Source organism: Vicugna pacos, chromosome 16 (assembly GCF_048564905.1).
Source record: "Vicugna pacos chromosome 16, VicPac4, whole genome shotgun sequence".
Classification (NCBI taxonomy): Eukaryota; Metazoa; Chordata; class Mammalia; order Artiodactyla; family Camelidae; genus Vicugna; species Vicugna pacos.
Genome location: NC_133002.1, coordinates 45,306,182 through 45,319,773, shown reverse-complemented (window position 1 = coordinate 45,319,773; position 13,592 = coordinate 45,306,182). Strand labels below are relative to the sequence as shown.

The 13,592-nt window shown below is 51.5% G+C and overlaps 2 protein-coding genes across 3 annotated transcripts in view; both read right to left on the bottom strand.

Annotated features, from left to right (window-relative positions):
- Window positions 1–475: 475 nt before the first annotated feature.
- On the bottom strand, window positions 476–13,344 carry LOC140686160 (endoplasmic reticulum protein SC65-like). 2 transcript variants are annotated; one of them, XM_072939141.1, is made up of 11 exons: window positions 13,030–13,344; window positions 6,940–7,210; window positions 6,474–6,564; window positions 5,548–5,861; window positions 5,240–5,411; window positions 4,376–4,504; window positions 3,327–3,472; window positions 2,606–2,689; window positions 2,169–2,254; window positions 973–1,117; window positions 476–647 (listed from the first exon to the last, which is right to left on the bottom strand). In XM_072939141.1, exons 2-11 carry the CDS (start codon window positions 7,153–7,155, stop codon window positions 630–632), a joined length of 1,401 nt encoding a protein of 466 aa, XP_072795242.1. In that variant the 5' UTR covers window positions 7,156–7,210; window positions 13,030–13,344; the 3' UTR covers window positions 476–629. The 2 variants fall into 2 exon arrangements, with proteins under 2 accessions (XP_072795242.1, XP_072795243.1); XM_072939142.1 differs by lacking the exon at window positions 13,030–13,344 and having other exon boundaries at window positions 5,548–5,739; window positions 6,940–7,078.
- LOC140686159 (unconventional myosin-XVIIIa-like) overlaps window positions 9,063–13,592 on the bottom strand; it is a 67,888-nt gene continuing 63,358 nt past the window's right edge. The window contains 2 exon segments of the mRNA XM_072939140.1: window positions 9,063–9,182; window positions 10,093–10,257. Coding sequence (XP_072795241.1) covers window positions 10,171–10,257 — 87 coding nt within the window. The 3' untranslated portion in view covers window positions 9,063–9,182; window positions 10,093–10,170.

Genomic DNA, 13,592 nt, shown 5'->3' with positions numbered 1-13,592 from the left:
AATGAGGCAGATGTGGAGGAGGCGAGGGCATCTGGGCTGGGTGGGGTTGGGAGAATGGGCTGGAGGGCCCCAGAGGGCCCATGCTAGGACTCACTGGAACACAGTCTTATGGGTTTGGGGATCTGGCCGGGCAATGGGGAGATGCTGGCTGTGCAATGGGGAGACGCTGGCATCAGGGAGAGGTGGGAGGGGCTGGCGGCTGCCGGGGATGGGGGAGCTGAGTATGGGATGCTGGACAGGGAGGGCCTGGCCTAACGGCGGCGGGATGGAGGTGAGTGCCTAGAGAGGGGCAGCCTCCTGCTCCAAGGGGACACCCCTGACTCACACCCTCACATTCAGATGCCACTTTCAGATGCCACTGTCAGATGCACACTGGGACACACGTATCAACACACTTCTTAAACTGCACCAGCTCTCCTGGTCTTCTCACCCTGCTCTATTTTCCCATCTCACTTATCTATCATAGCCAGATAACTTATTTATAACATTGTTTATTGCCTGTCTGGTCAGCTATGTCCATTTTACATGTTTAATAAATAGTTCTTGTTGCTGTCCAGGCTGGTGAGGGTGGTGTCACTGGGCCAGACTTCCCAAGTTCTTGAGGGGTGCAGGGGGGCCCTCTTCTCATGCTAGTTCAGGCTCTGGCTCTGAAAATGAAAGGGGAGCACATTGGGATTAGCCCCCCACCCCATTCCCAACAGGTGCCTGGGTGCTGTCCTCAGGGGAGGTGGGGCAGGGAGCAGTGAGGCTCCCCAAAAACAGGTCTTAGTTGGTCCCTGCTCCAGGAAAGATGCCACCACCCTCCACCAAGGGGGAAGGGCATTGCTAACAGGCTAGAAGTCCCTGGAGGAGATGTGCCAACACCCATTACACCTACTCCACAGCCTCTCCAGCCTGGGGCATGGATCCTGCTGTCTCCAAACTCCATCCCAGGCTGCATCCCCACCCCTCCACCAGGATCAAGTCACTGACCAGCCTCAGCCTCATCACCCTTGGCATCCGGCTCCTGCCACCAGTCAGCATAGATGCTCTCCTCATAGTCATCCTCCCCCTCAAACTCGGCATCAGATGGAGGCTCCTCAGGCTCCATGGGCGGTTTTGTCTCCTCCAGCTCCATCTAGGAGAAACCAGGTCACAGCAGGCACAAACCCAGGTGGGCCCCCTTCCTGGCCAAGGGGCCCTCCCATCCCATCACAGTCCCAAAGTCCCTCCTTCCCAGCCTCAAGATCTCACACATGAATGATTTGAGGGTTTCTCCCAAAGTCCTGTTCCCAAACTGCCCCCTCCCTGAACTGATGTGTGAATTGCCCCACTGGCAGAGATTCAGTGTTATTGGAGGCACTGCCCTCTCTACAGCCCACCTTTTCAGCATAAATACCCGGGGAATACTGCTAGTCCTTGAATATTGTCTGCTCATGCTGTTTCCCAGCCAGGAACACCTTGGTTAGCTTATCCCTCCAATGCCAGGCATCAGCTCCAGGATGCAGTCCTTGCTGATGACCCTGGCTGGGTCTAGAGACCTCCTCCAGTGCCCTGTGATGGCCTCTCCCATTGTACAGTGATTCATGCATCAGTGAGCTGCTGGGGCAAGGCACTGTGCCTTTCATGAATTTACCCTTGGCCCAAGCATGGTGTCTGGCAAACAGCAGGCAACAAGTAACAGTTATTTGAGCACCTACTGTGTGCCAGCTCTATACTAAGTGCTTTATGTGCTGGATCTCATTTGAGTCTCAGCACAACAGTGTGAGATGGGCATTATTCTCCCTATTCAACGGATGAAGAAATGGAAGTTCGAGGGTTACCTAAGACTTGCCTGGAGGTTGCCTAGCTGGGAAGTGGTAGAGCCAAGACTGGCTAGCACCAAAGCCTGGCTGCTCCCAGCCCAGACCCGGCCCCTGTGTTTGATGAGGGGGGCATGGGTGCATGAACAAAGGACAGAATGGATAAATACGCTCTGGGCAGCAACACCTCATAGAATTCAGGCTCTCAAGCCCTCATTCAGGATCAACATAGTAACACACTGTGGTCCTTCCTTCTTGGTGTCCTGCATTCATTCATTCATTCATTCATCCACTCACTGGTTCATTCAAACTCACTTTTTTTTTTTTTACATTTTTATTGATTCATAATCATTTTACAGTGTTGTGTCAAATTCCAGTCAAACTCACTTTCTGAGCCCCAGCTCTGTGCCAGGTGCTGTGGGAGAGCTGGGAATACCCTGGTCCCCGGTGCTGGAGCACAGTCCTCTAGGAGACTGGGTGGAGAAAGGGGTGGGTGGGATGGATGAGGACTGCAAGTAACTCCAGTGCAGGGAGGCACTGCAAGCCCAGAAGACAGAGTCAGGACAGGCAGCAAGGGCTTCCCGGAGGAGGTGCCAACATGAGCTGGGTCCAGGAGAAGCAAGATTTAGACATGGACAGAAGGGGGACATGAGAACATGGAGCAGGGAGAGAAGGGCAGGTGTAAGTAAGGGACAGGTGAAATCTCTCTGCTTCACAACCGCTGATTGCCAGGAGCTGGGGCTGAGCTTTGGCACAGCAGCCCCGGGAAGAGGACCAAGGAGTCTCTATCACTATCCAGTCCCGTAGGGCAAGGGGCCACTTACCTCATCATCTGCCTGCAGGTACATGTGTGCAAAGTCCAGCAGCTCCCGCAGCTCAGCTGTCTGGTTGTGGTAGAGCATAGCCTCCTGGGCGGAGGGAAAGAAAGTGAGGTGAGCTGGGCCTTGCTGCTAGATGGTGGAGGAGATAGAGCTCCTAGGATCTGGGTCCTCTGGCCTTTTTCCAGTTCAAGGATCTGGAAACAGGTATCAGTTTCCATGCTCATCAAAAAACCATAGCTGCTTAAGGTGCTTAAAGTTAAGAAGGATTCCGAGGGCTCAGCGGAAAAGAATGCCTCGATCAATTAGCACCATCTGCAACTGACAAGGAAATCGGAAGTGGCACCATGTATACCATATTTGCCAGTCTTGCCCTGGACTCCCAAGGAGTTTCCTCAGTTGGTCCAGGTGAGGAGGTCCTTGGGGAAGAAGGGCAAAGGCCAGTGAAGATGACGAGGGTGGAGAGGGGAGCAGGCAGGAACAGACAGGTTATTTTTTACCTCCCACCTCCCAGGCACTGTGCTGGTCAGGTAAGCAATACCACCCCCATTTCGCAGGTGAGGCAACAGACTCAGAAAGGTCCATGGTGTTCCCAGGACCACACAGCTCGTGGGGCTGGGTTTGAACCCAGGATTCCAACCACAAACCATATTCGTTCTTTTCATCTCTCATCCTGCCTTTGGAGGAAGCTAGGTTATTTTATCAAATCACATGTCCCGATGCCCACCTCCCTGGGCTGGAAGTCCTCCTCCTCCAGGCCCCAGCGAGCCCTGTGGAAGCGGTAATACACCAGGTTCTGCTGCATGACACTGTCTCCAGGGTCGAAGAGCATGTAGCTGGCGGCACTGCGGGCGGCCTGGCGCACGTCGTTCACTGCAGGCAGGACAGGAGGGAGGAGTGGCCCTGGCACTTCCCCACCTTCAGGGGTAACCCTCACCTAACCCACCCCTACCTCCCAACTTAGTCCAGTGCCCCTGGCACCCCAGCCACCTCCCAGAATCTGTTGAGCTTCTTACCCCACCCAATTTAATAATGCAAGCTAGAATGTATTAGGCACTTCTCCTATGCCCTGTGTAGCTCATTTAAGTTTCACTGTTATTGTTATCCCCATTTTACAGATGAGAAATCTGAGGCACAGAGAGATTAGGTCAACTGCTCCAGCTCACACAGCTGGAGGATGAGGGCACTGGGAAATTAGAGGCTGGTGGCCCAGCCCTCAACCTCTTAGCCAACTGGACCCAAAAAGGGTCTCCTGGCCTCTTGGTCTTCAGCTCCTCCACTCCAACTCCAGCTTCTGTCTGAATCTGGGCATCTCTGCATTGCAGAGACCCTGGAAATCGTCCATCTGAGCCCCAGCTGATGCCAGAATCTCCCTCAAATGGGGAGAAACTTGAGTCCGGGTGTTACTTTTTATTGGCCATGTGACTAATGGCCCCTTGCCCTCTATGAGCCTCAGTTTCCTCACCTGAAAAATGGGCCCAGTAATGTCAGCTATTGGCAGTTTGTGAGAGGATCAAGTGAGGTAAACAGATGTCGCAGGGCTGTCAAGCACTATGCAATTGTTGGCTATCTAGTCATTTACCCAAGAGACCCTGGAATTCTTCCCTGGGGCTTCTCTCTGTTCCTTCCCCGAAGCCTTTCACTTGCCTCCCCCCCCCACCTCTAGACTTCCCTTCCATCACCCTGGGTCCTCAATTCTGAGGGACAATGCCCCATGACTCTGCATGACTCCCCACACAGTGCTCTCCCCCGCCCCAAGCCCGCCAGGAGGCTCACATTTGTAGTAGGCAAACTGCAGGTAGTGATACATGGTGGCCACGAACTTTTCCACAAAGTAGCCGCCCACATTGGGGGTCAAGTTGGCCTCACAGTCCACCTTGCACTGCAGGGATTCTGCAAAGAGATCTGGTGGGGGTGGGTAGCAGCAGTGAGGAGCTGGTGTGCTGACCAGCTCCATCCACATCCAATGATAAGGATGACAGAGATGACTTCCAATCCCAGCTCTGCCTCCTGATTGCATGAGATGATGTGTGTAAAGTTACAAGTGATGCTGAGGAAGACTGCTGTGGGCTAGGCTGACTCACCACCCCCACAGCTCACCTGCCACCCCCAAGCCAGAGGGAGCCAGGGCATTCTGGGGGAATGGCAGGTGAGGTTTGGAAGTAGGACTGAAGCCCAGTGAGAGAACCTCAGGACAGTCCTTTCTGCCCTTGCCGAGGGACTCTGTCTTTCAGAATCCCCAAGTGTGACTTCTGGCCACAAACTGCTTTCTGCACACACCTGCTGGTCTGTTTCCCACCTCAGCACCTTGGCACCTGCATTGCCCTCTGCCTGGAAGGCCTGTGACCCCCAACCTCCCCAGACCCTTTTGGGACATCATCTCCTCTCTGCACCGATGCCCAGCACTTTGGACACTCCCCACTGTAGCCCTCTGCGCCCAGTGGCAAGTGACCTGTTAGACTCTAAAGGCTCTGCTGGCCGGCTAGGATAACATCTTTTTCTGATCCGCCTTCCAAGCACTTAGTAGGGGCTCCATAAGTGTGTATGGAATGAATATTTGTGTTAAGGGAACTTAGGAATTCTGGGAAGCAGGGCCTGTGGGTGAGAGGGATGCCCACAGGAGTCTGGGTGAGGGGATACCTGCTATGGCTGGATAGAAGTCCTTGAAGTCCACTTGCTCATGGGCCCCCTCACAGCCAGCCAGACACCGGGCAAAGATGGCCAGGTACTCGGCCAGGGCCCGCTCCATGTCCTCCGTGCTGCTGCGGAAATCCCCGCTGTTGTAGAGCTTCACAGCCCGCAGGAAGACGGCCTGGGGGAGGGAACAATGTGGCAGGGGATCAGAGGTACCCCAACACCTCCCCTCCTCTACAGGCCTGATGGCGGGGTGGGGGTGGGGGCGGTACTCAGGAAGGAGTGTCAGGGCCGGTCCTACACTGGCACCCCACCTCGTAAGGCTGGGCCTCCAAGTCCATGAGGGGCTCGTCCACGGCGTCCAGCAGCCCCCGGTAGTAGTTGAGATACTTGGTGGTGAGCTCATGCTTCGGGTTTCTCTGGAGGAAGGTGTAGGCTGCGGCCACCGCTGGAAACTGAGGTACAGTCTCACCAGGGAACCCTGAATCTTGCGCTGGGGCCTCTTGCTGGAGTGGGGCAGAGTCATACTCAGGGTGCTCTGCAGGCTGAGCCTGGGCCTCCTGAGGGAATGGAGGAGGTTCCGACTCCTCAGGATGCTCTGCAGGCTGAGAGGGGGCCTCCTGCGGAACTGGAGAAGTTTCAACCACATTAGTGACCTCTGGAGTTATAGTAAGTGCTAGATCCACAGGGTTAACAGTGACACTGTGCAGGGCTGACTGCTGAGCTTCATTCTCATTGGGACCATTTACCTCATGAGGCCTTAATTGTTCAGCTAAAACCTCCTGAAGCCCTCCCTCCCCCAGAGGGACGGCAGCGCCTACTTTCTCAGGGCCCTCTGAAGGCTGAGACAGAGCCCCCTGCTGAAGTGGAGGTGGTTCTGTCTCTCCAGTGGCCTCTGGACGCTGAGCCTGGGCCTCTACCTGGGGCAGAAAAGAGTCAACCGTCTCAGGGGTCTGTGGATTTTGAGCAGGACCCTCTTGCTGGGGTGGAGACTCAACCTCCTGAGTGGGCTCTGGACGCTGAGCCTGGGCCTTCTGCAGGGATGAGGACATTTCAGCCTCCTCAGGGGGCTCTGGAGGCTGATCTGGGCTTCCCAGAAGATCCAAAGGTAGATCTATATCTACAGCTTTGATCTTATTACCTTTAGGTCGAGACAGAGCTGGGGCCTGATTCTGATCCCAGCCTAGCACTGGAACCTCCTCTGGGAGCTTTTGATGCTGGGTTAGCTTGTCATTCTCACCTTGACGTGGAACAGCAATGTCCTGATATGGCCCTGCAGGCAGGTCTCCATTTGACTCCACGTCCGGGTACAGAAGCGAAGTCTCAGACTCCTGTGTGAAAGAATTAAATCCCCTGATTGTGAGTTGGGGGTCTGCTGGACAGAGCCCAGGGACCACCTCAGGGGCCATCCCTGGACCAGAAGCCAGAGTGGCTGCCAAGCAAAGAGCTGCAGCAACCAAAAATACTGGGGAAACATAACACAAAGACGGTTCGGGCATAGTGACACAGGCTAGTAGGAAACGGGCCAGGCACACTGAACAGACACCGAAGCGAAATGCCAGCTTGGCTACACGTGCGCCCCTCTCCTGCCTCATGCCCCACCCTGTAGTGACACCTCTCTTATTAGGTCAGAGTGGACATGCAACCACAGTCAGGCTTTTTCCCAGGGTCCAAGCCATCCTTCCCCCAGCAAAGGTGACTCTTACCTCCTGCCAGGCCCTCTCCAACCTCAGCCTGGCCCCCCGCACAACGAGGCAGGATTTGGGCTGCAGACCAGAGTGGCCCCAGACTCCAGCAGTGCAGGGGTGGGGGTGAGGTGGTGCAGAGCTTCCCAAGGAAGTCACAGGGCCCGGCCTTCTGGGAGACTCAGAAGTGCTAGCCCAGTTCTGGGCATCTGAACTCCTCCTCCTCAAAGCTGACATCTGAGAGACATTCTTCCTCCCCTTGGCCACACTGCTTCCAAGAAAAGTAGCTGACCTACAAAACGAGCACCAGTTAGGGCGGCGGGAGGGGAATACACCTTACAGTTAGATATTCTAAAGTGTTGCCATGTCCTCTGAACTCTCAGCATCCATGTCTGATTATAAAATTCACCACTCTATTATTAGGGGTTACCACTGAATCAGTGATGACTCCAAAGTTTCTGCAGGAAGGGTTTTGGAGTAGGTGAGCAATTCACTCTGAGAAAGAGTGTTGGAAACCAAGTGAACAGCCCTTTACATTAGCATGGGAAAATTTCCCCATCTCACCTTGTCTCAGCACAGCCATTAGTCTAGAAACAATTACAATGCCCCTTTCCAGAGGTCTACCCTGTGTGCATACACGGAGAAGACACCTAGAATGTTAAAGTCAGCATGATGGAGGGAAGTATAGCTCTGTGGTTAGTGTGTACCTAGCACGCACAAGGTCCTGGATTCAATCCCAGTACCTCCATTAAAAATAGTGGGGAAAGGGTTGGGAAGGGATAAACTGGGCGTTGGAGACTTGCAGATACTAACTACTATAAATAAAATAGATGAACAAGTTTATACTGTATAGCACAGGGAACGATATTCAGTATCTTCTAGTAACTTATGGTTAAAGAATAAGAAAACAAATCTATGTATGTCCCTATATGACTGTGTATTGTGCTGTACACCAGAAATTGACACAACATTGTAAACTGACTATACTTCAATAAAAATAATTTTTAAGAAATAGAATATATGTAAATAAATAAATAAAAACTTGATTACCTCCTCCCTCTCAAAAAATAAAGTCAGCATGTTAAATAATTTTCTTGAAATACTGCAAATAGCACCCACTTTACTTCCTTCACAGCCCTTATAATCATCTCTCTAATTTTAGTCCTTTTTAATTGTCTGGCACACCCTCTGGCCACTAAACTCCATGGAGAAGGCGCTTCAGATTTCTCCCAGCGTTAAGAACATGATGGTTTTTAAATGGAATTGATTCCAAGATTGGCCAATGAGGAATGGGTCTGTTGTTATAATCGGCTTTCTTAAAATTTTAGCATCGATACTGAATCCCTTCCTCTCACATTTCACAAGAAGCTAGACTTCTTAAAGCACAAACATGGATATGATTCAAGTGTCCCTGAATTTAAAATAATTTGGTATAAATTGAATTAAAATAATTATCTTGTGCAGAAGAAACTTCAAATACTTTTTCAGAACGTAACCATCTTCTTTTTCTCTACTTTGTTCCCTTCATAACAAACTTGGCAATGCTGGGTGAGTTACATAATTAGAAATCTAGCTGCACAAGAAGTTCTCAATGACATGAAACACATTTTTACTCCTTAAAAAAATCTTACATGCAGTACATTAATATTTTCTTTTAGAAATTACTTTGACAACTTAATCCCTAATTCAGGACATCCATATAATTAATTTATACAAAGGTTTTTGAGTAAAATGCTTCACATAAAATATATATGAGATGCTGAGACTTGGTAACAACACACCTTATTTGAAAGGCATCCATAGTTTTCAAATGCTGCAGCATAATCCCACTTTAGGCCATAGTTACTTGGTTCCTAAATGCTTGGGATTCTGCTTGAGGGGAGTTTTAAAAGACCTGTGTCTTCTCCTGTGTCCACAACTGTAGAATCACACTGACGGCCCTCAATTCTGCTCCCCAAATTTCAAACAAGGGGTTAGAGCCAAGGGTAAGGACAACCAAGAAAGTCTTAGAGTGGGGAGGATATAGTTCAACTGGCAGAGAACATGCTTAGCAAGCACGAGGTCCTGGGTTCTACCCCCAGCACCTCCTCTAAAAACAAGTAAATAAATGAGTAAACCTAATTACTGCCCTCGTCAAAAAAAAAAAAAAAAAAGTCTTATCTAAAACCACAACCAGCAGTTTCTGGAATGTATCTGTCATAGCCTTTTGAATAGCAAGCTTCTGGGTTATCTTCCTTTTCATAAGGTATGATAATGTAATGGCCCTAAATCCAAGAAAAACAAAGACTTAAAATGCCTATCTGAATAACTGATTTTTGTTATACATTTAAAAAGAAAAGTACATCTATGATTCTTAGATCACTATCGCAGCAACTAAGGGCAGGCACAACACACGCGTGTGGCTGAATGGCTCTGTTGTAAATATATCCTGGCAGGACAGCTTTTTACCACCCAGATCAATTCTGGAAGTTCCTGAAGTGCTAGACAGGAGATGCAAGCCAAAAATGTGGCACAGATCTCACATCAGATTTCAAATGGACAAGCTGAAGCTACACTCCTGCTCTCCCGTGCATAAACGGCTGGAATTGTACACAGAGACAGATTTGGTGGTGGTGCAGATAGCCTGGCCTCTCCCAGAGCATCAGCCACTCAGGTGGATTGTGGAGCCTCCTCCACTCCATTAACAGACCTGCCTCTGACTTAAAACCCTAACCCCAAATGCCACGGGTTCTAGGAAAAAAAACTCAGTACCAGCTCGAAAAACCTTTCTAGGGATCTACATTTGACTGTATCCACTCAAGTCCTTGTATAGGAAGCAAAGGACTGAACATTTACACAAGAGTTTAAATCTTTAGATGATGATTCTGTTGGGATAACTGAAGGCTACAAGAAATCTGTATTGGAAAGGACTATTTTAGCACAAAACAAATTATTAACCAAAAATGAGGAAAAAAAATTTCCCTCCTAAGCTTGACAGGTTGTCAGCTCTAAAATTTTAGAGTTAAAGGTTCTATCAGGCATTGTCTAAGATAAGAACCTATATGGCAAGGCTGAAAAACTCTGCTCAAGGATTTAGTTGCTTAGCCAGGGTGATGATGTAACTGAAAAAAAGAGTTTTAGAAAGAACGGAAAAAGGAGAAATCCCACCCCCTCACCACCCACTGGAAAACAGACCTTCCTCCAGCTTGTGCAAGGGTTCCTCGGCCATGCCAGCTCCAGGACTCCTGCCCTCATAGGACGGCAACAACACCTCTAAAGCACAGAACTCCAGGCTTTGCTTCGATGTTGTGCCACAGTATCTTCATTTTCCCTTTCTTCAAGGTCAGAAAGATCCTGAAGCTGGTAGAATTTTGGTGATGAGTTTTTTTGTTTTTTGTTTTTTTTTTCAATGGAGGTACTGGGGATTGAACCCAGGGCCTCATGCATGCTAAGCACATGCTCTACCACTGAGTTACACCCCTACCCAGGACTCTGAATTAAAGTCAATTCTTCAAGATATTTTCTTATTATAAGTAAAAACTAAACTCCAGCAAGCCCACTTAACAGTAGAGGTGTCCTGTTGCTTCAAAATCAAGTAAGGCTCGCAAATGAATTACTAGATATGGACAACTATTTTTTATTATATACCATACAGATACTGGAGAAAATTATGACCACCACCACCAAGTCAATGAGATTATCGTTAATTCTACATGGAAGGTCAATGCTCAGAAACTTGACTTTCACATCTCCCCACAACTCAGTTCTAATCTTCTCTCTGAAGTCTAGGATTTCAATGTTGAAAGGAGTCTGGTTAGTCAAAGAAAATCTACAGCCAATGTCCAAGAGAGGAGGGAAGGAGCAAGAAGAGGCCCGGGCAAGGCTGAGGGAGGAGGGCCAGGCTGGGGGCTGGGAGGTTTTGGAAGGGGAGGAGTAAGGTGGGAAATCCAACTTCTAAGAGAGATGAAAAGAGACGCCAGAGGGAAGGTATCTGGGACAAGAAAGACGGAAGCAGCTGCTGTCAAAGGGGGAGAGGACGCCCCTCAGCAACACCTATGGTGGCTTCTTCCCCCAGGGCCGCCAGCAGCTCTGCCCATGACGCTGTGCCCACAGCACACCGCAGGCCCCACTGCAGTCCCGACCGCAGGCCCCGGCCACCTCCGGCCTCCAGGTGCCTGGGATCAGGTGGACGGAGGTCTATGTGTGGAAGAAAAAAAAGGTCCGGGAAGCAGTATGCAGAGAAGGGGGAGGAAGGGGGGCGGGGGGCTTCTCTGCACACTCCCTGCTGGATTTCATTTCAGACTGTCTCTTCTTTCATGTGCCAACACCCCACCCCCACCCCCAGGTTTCATCTCATGAAAAAGCCTGTGTGGTGGGCGGGGGTTGGCCCAGGCAAGGGACCTGTCATACAGGTTTGGGGGCTGGAGGGCAGATGTGAGAGGAACCAGCTGGGCGCCCTCACACTCAGCCTCTCCTCTCTCTTTGGTGCCCAGAAATAGGGCTGGGTAAAATGTTCTGTGTTAAGGGAAGAAGTGGGGGAAAAACAGGTGAAAAGAGACTCTGGTTTCCTTAAAGAGGGCAAAAAACAGACACCTAGGTATATGCCACCTCCCCCTTGCCCAGAAGACAGAAAAATTCCCTTTTGTGGGGCAAAGAGAAGATGTGAACTCCATGCGAAACATTCAGAACTGATAGGTACGGTGTCCCCAGGCCTCCCTCCAGGGAAGAAGTGGGGAGGGGCCTACACTTTCTGCTGAGAAACCTTTGCCTCTGGCAAGAACCTGGTCCCCTGAGGCCGGCCTGGGAGAAAGCCAGCTCAGTCCTGTGCAACACCTGGGGTGAGCACCTGAGATCTCCCGTGGGTCTCCAGCCCCACCTGGGCCTCTGTTTCCCACAATCCGTGAGCCTGAGATTCCACAGAGGGTAGGGAAGACCCAAGTCCCCGGAAGAGGTGAGCCAACATGCTGATGGCCAGCACACAGCTGTCTGACTGGGACAGAAGAAGTGAGGTGCTGGGGAGGGGGACAGAGAATGGCCCAGAAACACACAGAGCAGAGAAAGGGTGGTCTAGAGACTAGGGCAGCGAGCCTCACACCTCTCCTAACAGTTGCACATTTGTGAGGTTGAGTCCTTTTAGGTGAAGTCTCAGGGCCATCTCCACACCCCACGCCCCAGCCATCTCCACACCCCATGCCCCCGCCAACATAACCGTCCATATATATTTTACAAACAACATCAGGAGGCTCTCAGACCCCCAGACTCCTTGCCTAAACCCCCAGGGTCCCGTGGGCTTGGATTGAGACCCCCTTCCTCTGAAGCAATGTGATAAACACACAGAGAATCCTCGTTCACCAGCCATTGTTAATCACAGCCGAGAAGCCCTGAAATTTCTCTGGCAAACCAGATGTCAGTGAACATCCGACTTTGCCTCTATTCTGCTCTGAGCATGAGTGGGACTTGCCTCCTTCAGCCAGGCACCTGTGATGATGCAGAGTCTGAGATGGCAGCTGGGAAGAGGACCAGCCCGTACAGGCTCTTAGCTGCCCGAGGCATGTCTTGGAGGAGGTGCCACCCCTGTGCCAGCCAGCAGCAGCTTAGCCTACCAGAGGGGCAGGAGCCCACCCAGGGAGAAACCAAGAGGCCGCAGTGAAATCTTTGACTGCAGGCTTCCCAGGGAGGAAGCTCAGCTGGCAGCTTCTGAGCTTCGAGACAGTGGGGAGGAGGAAGGAAGGAGGTGAGCCAGACACAGCCGAGACCAAAACCAGAAGGATGACACGGAAAGAGGGTGGGATCACAGGAGAAACAGAGAACCAGGAAAGAAACAGAAAATAACAGAATCTGAAACCAAGGAACAGAGACCAGCAGGGACTGCCAGGGCCAAAAGGAAAAGAGAAAACCAGGGACAGTGGAGACAAAGAGTGAGGGGTCGGGGAAGGGATTCCCAGTGGCTCAGAATGCAGAACAGGGAGAACAGAGCCGACAAGCAATACGGGAGCCTCTTTCGGGGAGCCTCCCCTTCCACCTCATACTCCCCATGACTTCCTCTCCTCTCTGCTGACAGATGGACAGGCCAGAACCCTCCTGGGGACTCCCAACTGCTCTCTGTCCCACCGCAGCCCTTGGAGCACATACGTGGATGCCGCTGTCAAGCCTCCTGGTCTTGGGAGAGAGGGGTGCACAGGCTCCGGGCCCCGCCGGAGGGACGCTCGGCTGGCCCTTTGGTGCGGGTAGATGCTGCAGACTGGCACTTTGGGCGGGCGTGCCTGCCTTTTATGCACCGCGTTCCATTCAGATGAGGAATTTGGCCTGTGGGCAGGTGGCTCGGCACAGCCTCACCAAGTCCTGCTTGCTCTCTGGGACCCTGGCAGCCCTGGACAACTCCCCTAAAGGGGGCCCTGCCTTCTGGAGCACCTGCCGACTGCCTTCCTGCTTCTCCCAGCTCTCCTCCCTCCTGCCTTCCCCACTCCCCACACCAGGCCTCAGGCCAATTCAGGACCATCTTCCAACCCACTCCCTCCTGATATCAGAGAGGTGTTCATGGCACTGAACAAGCCCAGTTATTCAAAGGGGGGGAGAGTCACGCTTGCTGCAGGTGGAATATCTAACTTCCTGGGCTTAGCCCTGAAGGGGGCAGCTTGAGAGGAAGGGTAGCCCCAGAGTGATGGGGCAGGAGGGGCTGGGGGGCAAGACCTAGA